Source organism: Crocuta crocuta, unplaced genomic scaffold (genome assembly GCF_008692635.1).
Source record: "Crocuta crocuta isolate KB4526 unplaced genomic scaffold, BGI_CrCroc_1.0 scaffold101, whole genome shotgun sequence".
NCBI lineage: Eukaryota > Metazoa > Chordata > Mammalia > Carnivora > Hyaenidae > Crocuta > Crocuta crocuta.
In genome coordinates this window covers 8,446,544-8,456,247 of record NW_027527956.1, presented here as the reverse complement: position 1 = coordinate 8,456,247, position 9,704 = coordinate 8,446,544, and the positions used below count along the sequence as shown (strand labels likewise).

At 64.1% G+C, this 9,704-nt stretch overlaps 1 protein-coding gene across 6 annotated transcripts in view; it reads right to left on the bottom strand.

The window, feature by feature from the left end:
• Positions 1-8,367: 8,367 nt before the first annotated feature.
• The window catches only part of ATP9B (ATPase phospholipid transporting 9B), a 199,372-nt gene continuing 198,035 nt past the window's right edge, over positions 8,368-9,704 (bottom strand). For all 6 annotated transcript variants that reach the window (XM_077752699.1, XM_077752702.1, XM_077752700.1 and 3 more), the window contains one exon: positions 8,368-8,821. In XM_077752699.1, the coding sequence (XP_077608825.1) occupies positions 8,685-8,821 (137 nt within the window). In that variant the 3' untranslated portion in view covers positions 8,368-8,684. The remainder of the gene's footprint in view (positions 8,822-9,704) is intronic.

Below are 9,704 nucleotides of genomic sequence, written 5' to 3'. Positions count from 1 at the left end.
ATCCCAGCCGCCCGCCTTCCCTGGGGGGGTGCTGCGTGAGCCGGGGTGGGGGCTCCAGGCAGGGGTGGCCGTGGGACCCACGGCGCCGAGCTCCGCCCACCCCGCCCCTGGGCCTCCAGCACTTGGACGGCGAGCGTGTCCCCAAGGTGCCGTTTCTTACGATTGTGGTAAAACGCGCGTAGAGAGTCACCAGCAGCCACTCTGGTCTGTTCTGTGGAGTCACCTGTCCCCAGAGCCCCTTCGTTCTGCAAACCAGCCCTGTGTCCCCCTGCGTCCCTGCTTCTGAGTCTGGGGACCTGCCTGCTTGTCCCCCGCCCCCACCTCGGGTCCTCAAGCAGGTTTCCCCCCTTTAAGGCTGAAGACTGTTCCAGGGTGTGTGTGCCTCACTGTGCTGACCCGTCGCCCACGGTGGATGTGTCGGTCATTTGTACTTCCTTGTGAGCTGCAGCAAACACGGGGTGCAGGTGTCCCGAGGCCCCGGGGGGACATGCTGGGTCAGCTGCTGGGGGTGGGGGGTGTCTCTCGCTATTTTATTTTCTTCTCATTTTGTCACAAATTGGGGTGGGGGTGCCCACGGGGGCCGAGCGGAGAGGGACAGGACATGGAAGCCACCGTGAGGGTCCCTGGGCCTCAGGGTGGTCCGTCGGCGGCATCCGTGCAGGGCAGTTCAGCAGGGGGGGGGCAGAGTCAGAGGCCGCGCCCCACCCCCACCATGGCTGTGACACCCCCTTTGCCCCGCGGGGCCCCGTCACCCCCACAGCCCCTGCAGTGTGCCCCACGACTGCTGTCCGGGGCACCTGGTCTCGCCCGCTGGGCACTTGCCGTCCAGAGCAAGGGCGTGGGAGCAGGGACTTGGGGGGCCCTGGCCTCTCCCCGCCACGGGCGCTGTGCTCAGGGAGCCCCGGCCGAGCTCCTCCCCAGGGACACTCTGCCATCCACCCCTTCCTGCCCGCGGGTCCTGCCCTCGCGTCCACACCCCAACTGGGGGCACCGGAGCGGGTCCTGGACATCCTGGGTGGCGGTGAGGCCTGCTCCGGGCGCGCCCGAGGAGCCATCGTGGGCACAGGCCTCCACCCCGGCGGTCACAGCCCCGCGTGGTACGTGGGGCCCGTCGTCTCTCATGGCAGAAGCAACAAAGACTTAGGGCTGGGACGCTGCTGGGTTTCNCTGGGATGTCCCCAGTGTCCTGTCCCGTGCCCCCATCCTAGGATGCCGCCCGCGCCCCCTGGAGGTCAGGTCGTGGGAGCGTGGCCGCCAGCACGCCCGTGTCACACAGCCTCTGCCTCGGGGCCGGGCCTGCGGTCTCCAAGGGGTCACGGGGTCCCTCCACCCCCAGCAGCTCCTGGAAGGAGGCGTCTCTTCCTCCGGGGCTTGTGCAGCGAGCCCGAGGCTCCTCCTGGGGAAGCTCCTGCCACTCGCGCCCGATGTGCAGGAAGTGGATCCAGAGGTGGATTCCTGAGCTGGTCAAGCGTCCGGATCCAGCCGGGCCTGAAGGCCTGTGAGCGTGTCCCCAGGCTGAGGACACACTTCCCTCCTGCTCAGGCGGCCGTGACTGGTGCCGTCAGGGCTACGGGAGAGCCGCTGCTGCGCGACACAGCCAGTGCACGTGGGCAGACGCGCTCTTGCCTCCCCCCTGAGGACGGGGGGCCCAGCCCTGCCGGCGGAGGAGGTGCGGACGCCCGCAAGCCTGGCCCGNGGGGGCGTGGGGACGGGGCGGCGGCCGCGGGGCCCGGGGGCCGTGGGGGGGGCTCTCCTCTGAAGCCTCCGGAAGGGACGGGCCCGCCGGCTCCTGGACTGCCACCCAGAGGGGCCCCGGTTGGACGTCTGCCCCAGGACTGTGCGGCTGTGACCGTCTCTGCTCTCCTGCCGCAGGGCCCGGCCCCGCGGGATCAGAGGGACTCAGCTGGACGTGCAGTTCGGTCTCCAGTGCCCAGCACCAACCTCCCACCCGTGCAGGTGAGGGGCGCGGGGGGCAGTGAGCGCCGGGCAGCCAGAAGTGTGGCCCAGGCTCACTCAGCTGGAGGACACAGGTCAGCTGAGGGCCGGACAGGGAGGTTCCCCCACGGCGCCCACGGCCCACGGCACCGGCACGTCCGTGCCCGCATGCGTTTGGCTTCTGCAATCGGCAACGCATCTGACCCACGCGCGGCCACGGGGGCAGACGGTGTGGATGGGCAGGGCCCAGGCCCCCAGAGAGCCCACGGGGATTGTCTCTGCACACGGACCTCGTTGGGGAAACGGGCCGGGTGCGCTGTGTGGATTTATCAATAACCACTTTAATTAGGAAGAGTGGTCGCGCTCTCCCCGAGCACCTGCGGGCGGGGAGCGTTCGCTTCCAGACGTGGGACCACAAATGGACTGTTCAGAGAACAACAGAGAAATACGGACAATTAAAAGCACATCAGAGGGACGTCGGGGTTCGACGCATAATTGGAAGGTAATGGTGTGAGTCCTCCTTACGACAAGTTAATCTTCTCTGCAGAATCTGCCCTAAACGCAGGCTGCTTGGGAAGAATAGGTGTGCCGGGGGGCAGGGACCTGCCGGCGGTTTGTTCCAGACTGCGGAGGCCGTCAGAGCCTCGGGGGCGGGAGCGACGCCCTCACTCCAGGGCTCACGGGCTGCAGGCACCCCACTCTGCTTAGGGGACCCCAGGAGAGGTAAGGTCGGTGCTGTGGGTTTGACGGTGTGGCCGCTTTTCAGCTCTAATTTGAGGAAAACAGTAACAAATACATGTCCCTTCTCCCACGTGGGAACCCACAGCTGTTCTTCCGGTAACAGCGTCCACTCAGACAGCCCTGCTTGGCCCCAGTCTCTTCAGAGTCATGGCCACTTGCTTGGGAGCCACGGGGAGAAACCAAGTCACAGCAAAGAGACAGTGCCACTCAAGACAGAAAGATGCCTGAGACCAAGCCCAGTCATCTGTGTGTGGACGGCACCCCCCCGGCGATGCCCCGTGCCCCCACTGGGTGCTGCCCTGTGCCCCCTCTGGGTGCTGCCCNAGTAAACCCTGGGTTTACTCAACCCCCACCGCTGACTCCTGAGAGCCTGTGACTTCACACAAACATGCAGGATTTCACTTTCTCAGGAACGTGTCTGTTGGGGGCCAGGGAGGGGGGGAGGTGCTGCGCGGCCGTGGGGACACACTAGTCGTGCAACCGAAACCACCCTTCTGCTCGGCTGCTCAGACCTTGGTGCCTTTGGAGGCGAGAGGAGCCACCATGGCCGACATCACACGGGTGTTACGTAGCCAACACCGTTCCAGCCTCCAGCCGTCACCCACTGTCCTGGGCTGCGTGGTGTCCCCGCAGATTCACGTCTACCAGTGTCTGGTGTCCTCATCTGTGGGCACAGAGATGAGCCACGGGGCCACAAGCCCAAGAACGCCCGCAGCACAGAGGCCCCGCACCCGGAGCTCGGGGGTCTGGCTGGGACCCTTGTCCGGGCTCTGCTGAGGGCAGGGGCTCGGACCTGCTGGTGGCTCCGCCGAGCGCGGGCAGGTGAGGATGTGCAGCTGTGTTCTGGGCACCCGTCCACCCTGCCCAGTGACCCCCGGCTTCCCCCGGTCCCTGCGGGTGGCCCGGCCACGGGGTGTGGACGCAGCCACGCGTCTGCCCACTTGACTGGCCGCTGCTCCGAGCCCCCGCCGGGCTTGCAGGGGGAGCACAGGGCAGGGGAGGGCAGCAGGAGGCGCCCCTGTGACGAGGCCCTGCATCGTGGGGCGGTGCTAGGGCGCTGGGGTGCGGGGCTGGTGTCTCCCCCCGGGGCCCCGAGCCCGGCGACCTTGGACACAGGGTGCTTCTGGGTTCTCTCTCGTTCTCTCTGCAGGTCTATGGAGTCTGCAAAATTCTGCAATTAGAACCGAGTGTTTTTGAGACTCAGGAGAAAGGAGGCAGAACCAGTTCTTCCGGTGCCCACGGCTTCTGCTCGGCTGCCTCGGTCTCCAGAACCTTCTGGGCCCACCGGGAGGTTCTGTCCGTGGGGAGGGGGCTGCGGGCCAGGGAAAGCTCTTGCGGGGCCCTCCCCAGGACCGGGAGACCCCCCCACCCCGGCACGTGGGGCCTGCCTCTCACCCGTTTGATGGCGAGGAGGGGCCCGTGGCTCCCATTCAGACAACATAGGCGCCGCATGTATACACAAGCCTGCGGCCCCGCGGGAGCTGAGGAACTGTGTTCTCTGCTGTCCCCAAGCCGCGGCCTCTGACACGCACCAGCGGGGTCACATTTCTTAGCTTCCAGCACCATCTTCTGGAATCTCTTGGAATTACACCCAGAAGTACCACCAGGCGCTGAGGCGTCCCCTGTGTGTCTGAGGCTGGCACCCAGGGCACGCCGCCCGCCGCTGCTCAAAGTGCCCCACGTATTACGCATCTCGGGGGCTGCGGATGCCCTAGGACACACGTCAGTGCCACGTTCCTGCCTCAGAGCGGCCCCCAAGCCCCCCTGGCGCTCCCTGCCACCCAGACAGAGGGACCCAGAGCCCTTACAGGGGATGCACTCTGCCCGGGGCGTCAGCGGGCAGGAAGGGGAGCTCCGAGGGGGTGTTTTGCAGCTTCTCTGAAAGTCTGACGTTATTTGAAGATGGAGCTCTCAGAACGTGCCGGAAAGCCCTGTCGCGTGGGGACACAGCCCAGAGGCTGGCTGTGGGGTCCCTGCGCTCCGTCGGCCCTGGTGGTGCCGCGCCGGGCAGAGCGCACCTGGCTGCTCTGGGGGGGGCACACGGCCCCCCTCCCCCACGGCCACTCCAGTCCCCACCGCACAGTCTGGGGAGGGGTCTTCGTGCACCTGGGATTCGGGTTAATTCAAGAAGGAGCGGACGGCCGCCCAGGCTCTGGGGAAATCACTTCTTCCCCGTGACTCAGTTTCTCCACACACCCTGTCAGGTGTTTTCAGAAGCGTCAGGTGACCGTCGCTGTCCTGGGAGGGGACAAGGCCAGTCCATCCCCCAGGACTTGAGGGTGAAGGGGGACGTGATGGGGGCCGCGCCTGAACGGCCCTGAACCCGGGTCTCCTCCTCCCACGAACAGCAGACCAGGGTCAGCACCTCCCTGCTTCTCCCCCGCCTCCCCCGAAGGGATCCCAGGACAGGAGCTTCCTGGGTGGGAGTGCATGTCAGGTGGGCATGACCTGGGGTGGAGGGAAGTGACCCCATCTCTGGGGCAGTGGGGCAGGGGTGCTGGAGAACGGGGTGCCTCCTGTGGATTTCCTCGTGCTCAGAGCCTGAGGGACTGGGGGGGTGCTGGCACCTGCTTGGGGTCCAGCCCCTTGGACTGAGTCTGCAGCGTTCACGTGACGTGTGGTGACAGCAAGTGAGGCAGGCAGATCTGTGGGTCCTGGCCCAGGTGACTAGGGCGGCAGACCCTGACCCGCGCCCCTGACCGCGGCCTGGGCTCCGGGGCGACGCAGGGGCAGGGCGAGAGGGCCCATGGGCCTCCCCACAGGGCTCGAGATGCAGGGAGCCACGGTCTCCTTCCCACAGCTGGGAGTCCACTCCTCACGGGTCCCTTGCCCGACGTCCCTGGGCCTTCGTGCTCCTGAGCCGGGGCCGGATGGGCGGGTCCAGGGCGCCTGCCAGGCCGTCCCACCTTGGGCCTGAGCAGTAAGGGACAGGTGGCCACTTCTGCCTCTGCTCTGGCTTTTTGGGGTGTAGTCTGTAGGCTTCGCTAGCACAGCACAACCCTCAACATTCAGAAATACTGAGGAAAACACACAATGACAGGTATTTGTAATGGGATAGGACAGAACTGTGGAGGGCGTCCACCGACCTGCCCACCCGTCCACGCTTCCACCCGTCCACGCATCTGTCCACGCATCCACCCGCCACGCATCTGTCCACGCATCCACCTGTCCACGCATCTGTCCACGCTTCCACCCGTCCACGCATCTGTCCACGCATCCACCCGCCACGCATCTGTCCACGCATCCACCTGTCCACGCATCTGTCCACGCTTCCACCCGTCCACGCATCTGTCCACGCATCCACCCGCCACGCATCTGTCCACGCATCCACCTGTCCACGCATCTGTCCACGCTTCCACCCGTCCACGCATCTGTCCACGCTTCCACCCGTCCACGCATCTGTCCACGCTTCCACCCGTCCACGCATCTGTCCACGCTTCCACCCGTCCACACATCTGTCCACGCATCCACCCGTCCACGCATCCACCCGTCCACCTACCCTTCACCCACCTGCCCCCCCTCCTTCACGTGTCAGAGCTCCAGTGGCAGTGAGGCACTGGGGTAAAACACTCAGCACCGCCTCACACGGGGCCCATCTTGTGCCCACGTTCCTCGTTAGTAGGAACTAGTTACATTCCCTGGTGCGCTGTCCTGACCGCCTCTCATGGTCGATGAACAGACCAGACCCTCCCCCTCATGACCTTGGGACCCTTTCCTCGTGCTCGTCACGTTCCCTGGGACTGTCTGATGTGCTGTGTCCTCCTCTGCCCAAACCTTTCGTGATGCCTCCAGGTGCCTGGGCTGTGCAGCCCGAGTGCTGAGTGCCGGGTCCGCCTCACCTGCCAGCTGCGGGCCTCCGGGTGCTGCCCTGGCCCCCGAGCTCCCCGACCACAGGGCCTGGGCAGAAGCTGCTGACTGCTCCTCCTTCTCCGGCGTGGCCCTCCCCTCCTCAGAGGAGCGCGGTCAGCCGCCCGAGACGTCCGGAGCGCGCCTCTCCGCCTCCCCGAGTCTCCTCTGCGGGGAGCGGGCCCCGGGCACGCACCGTGCACACGGCAGACACTGCGCACTGCGTGCGGCTCAGCGGACAGGGACGACCCCGCCACACCACCAGACAGTTTAGATGCACTGTCCTCGCCCCAAAGACGGAAAAGTGACCCTAAAGTCCTTCAGCGTCGGACAGGTTTTGCAGGGGGAGCAGATGGGGCTTGGCAACCTGGGCTGTGGGCCCAGCCCGAGGACACTTGCTGCCTGCGCCTGCCCGTGCAGCGCCCTTCTTGCTCCGCACGGCTGGTCCGTAAACGTGCCCGACGGGGACCCGGTGGCTTCTCGTGCGGCAGCTGCCTTGTGTCACCTGGCAGAGAGCTTCCATTATCGCCACCGTCCCGTCACCCAGCCCTGGCGGCAGCTCGCTAGGGCAGACGCTCTCACTCTGCAGATGAAAACACACCTGAGCTCTGACTCCAATTCAGACATAATGCATCTTCATTTCTCAGGACTCGTGTCGAACTCCGTCCGCTTAGTCAGAATCCAGCTAATACTCTATGGCTTGGAGAAGTTTCTGTATTTTATTTTTATTATTTTTTAAATTACTTAAAGAGAGAGTGCGAGCGAGGGAGCGGGAGCCCAAGCAGGCTCGTGCTGTCCGTGCAGAGCCCGACTCCGGGCTCAAGCCCACAAATCACGAGACCATGACCGAAGCCAAAATCCAGAGCTGGACCCTCAGCCGACTGAGGCACCCAGTGCCCTTCTGTGTTTTAGAATCACTCTGAAGAACTATTCCCAAAGGTTCCTGGTTTTTCACAATTTGTTGTGGTGGAACTCAGCAATTCCAAGGCGGACACCCCACTTGCTCTGGGCCTTCCTGCCGCAAGCCGTCGGCTGTGGACGGGCTGAGATTTCTGTGGTGCCCCAAGCTGAAGGTGTGCTCAATCCCCACTGCAGGCGGTGTGCGCGGTGGCCTCAGGACCAGAGTGGCCCTCCGTGGCTGGGCCCCCCCACCCCCCGCCCTCCTTCCTCCCAGCCTCAGCTTTTCCTCTTCAGGNGGCCTCCGTCTGTGGCTGATGACCCTGTGGCTCCTGTGTGGCATCTGAAGTGACCGGGGGACGGCCACCTGCTGGGGAGGCTGAGCTGCAGAAGAACAGGCCCAAACCACCTGGCACAGAGCCACCAGCCTCAGGGCCCAGGGAGGAACTGCCCTTGGGTGCGCTCCTGGTGACGGGCGGGGGTCAGGGGCCACAACAGTGACACCCAGGGAGCTCCACATAGTGGGGGAAGCCGCCCGGACACCCTCAAATGCCCCATTTGAGGAACGCAGCTGTGCGAGTGCACAGAAGTCCTGACAACAGCTGGAGACACAGAGGGCTTTTCTAGCAGGGCGCTGTCCGGCGCGTGCACTTACGACCCCAGTTCCCCAAAAACCAGCGACGGGGCGGGCCAGGCGGGAACCCCCGTGCCCGCTCCCAGACCCGGTGCTGGGGTTTCCGGGCGACGTGAAAACGCTGCGAACAGGTGTTCTTCACAGCAGCACTGGGAGTGGTGGCCGTGGGGGTACGTGCAGAAACGCGACCCTTCTCCGGCTCAGCTGCGGTGCGCGTGAAGACGCGGCTGCTCACGTCGGGAACCCGCGAGTCCCCGCTGGACAGACAGATGTGACCGGCGGGGAGGCGAGAGCAGCAAACACGGACACTGACGCTTAGTGTCTAGAGTTTATTCTCGTTAAGTAGAAATGGCTTTCTCTACCGTGACATCAAATAAAGAATCTGAATGTTAGGAAATGGTCAAATATTAAATAAACTTTCATTTTAATTCTCAGAACACCAGAGTCAGATGAATGCTTTACAGTAATAGTGAGAGAATTAGGGCTCGTTTTCAAAAGAAACCCAAGTGGTTTGATATGGAAACTAAATTGTGAGAAACACTGAATAGGAAGAGGGGACGTCCCTCCGCACACGGGCCGCGGGGACTCCCCGCACCCCTCACCGGCACGGGCCCCGAGCTGCTGCTGCGGCCTAGGACGTGAGCTTGCAGTAGCTAGGGGGAGACAGCTTCCGCCTCAAGTACTTGAGGACGTAGAGCGGCAGACAGCTGACCATGGTGATGGCCGACACTTTCCACACGAAGGTCACGGTCGTGATGAAGGCAACGTCTGTAGAAAGAGGCAGGACCACGCTGAGGGGCGGCCAAGGTGCCCGAGGCCCGTGGCCCCAGACGCCAGAGCTGGCGTGCACCCGGCATGACGCGCCCTCTCAGCGGAATCAGCGAAACCAGATTTCAGGAACCCTGTAGGACGTCCCAGATGCCGTCCGGTGGGTGGGGGCTGGGGCGCTGTCTGCGGTGCCCTGTCTGGGAGGCGAGCCCGCAGGCCCGTCTTTATGCCCAGGGTAAGAAAGCGGGGCTGCCCCAACGTGTCCCGGGAAGAGGCGCGTGCAGGAGCCCACGCTCAGCCCCGGTGCTCGCCCTGGGCCGCCTCACGATCTCACACGTGTGGAAGGGCTGGATACGGTCTGGATTTAACCACGTTTTGAAAAACCCTGAAAGTGTTTTCCAGGGACTCCACCGTTAAAGATGGAAAAGGAAAAAAAAAAACAACAACACAGGGAGGGACGCTAGCGCCCCTATGGACACGGTTCTCGGCAGCAGACTCGGAGGCCTGGCGCCTGCCCTCACTCACCAGTGGCTGGGGAGCCCTGGCGGGGACCAGCCCATGCCTGCCTGTGGCATCAAGAAACCGAGGGGGACTGGTCATCACAACGTGTGCCCAACACTGTCCTGCTAAACTTCCCTCTGAGAGCGTCAGCTAAGAAACCTCTAGAAAACACTGCCTGTACCTGCCTGAAAACAGACCAGGAACGGAGATGGTGAAGGAGAGATGCACCTCGCACGGGGTCGGCAGTAAGCGTGACCACGGGAAATGTTACCTGTAGCTGCGGTTTCTGTGCTTTCATGTCCTGTGTGTCGGCACACAGTGTTGTAGTTTCATAAATTATTTATTTTAGAGAGAGTGTGCACAGGGGAGAGCGGTGGGGGGG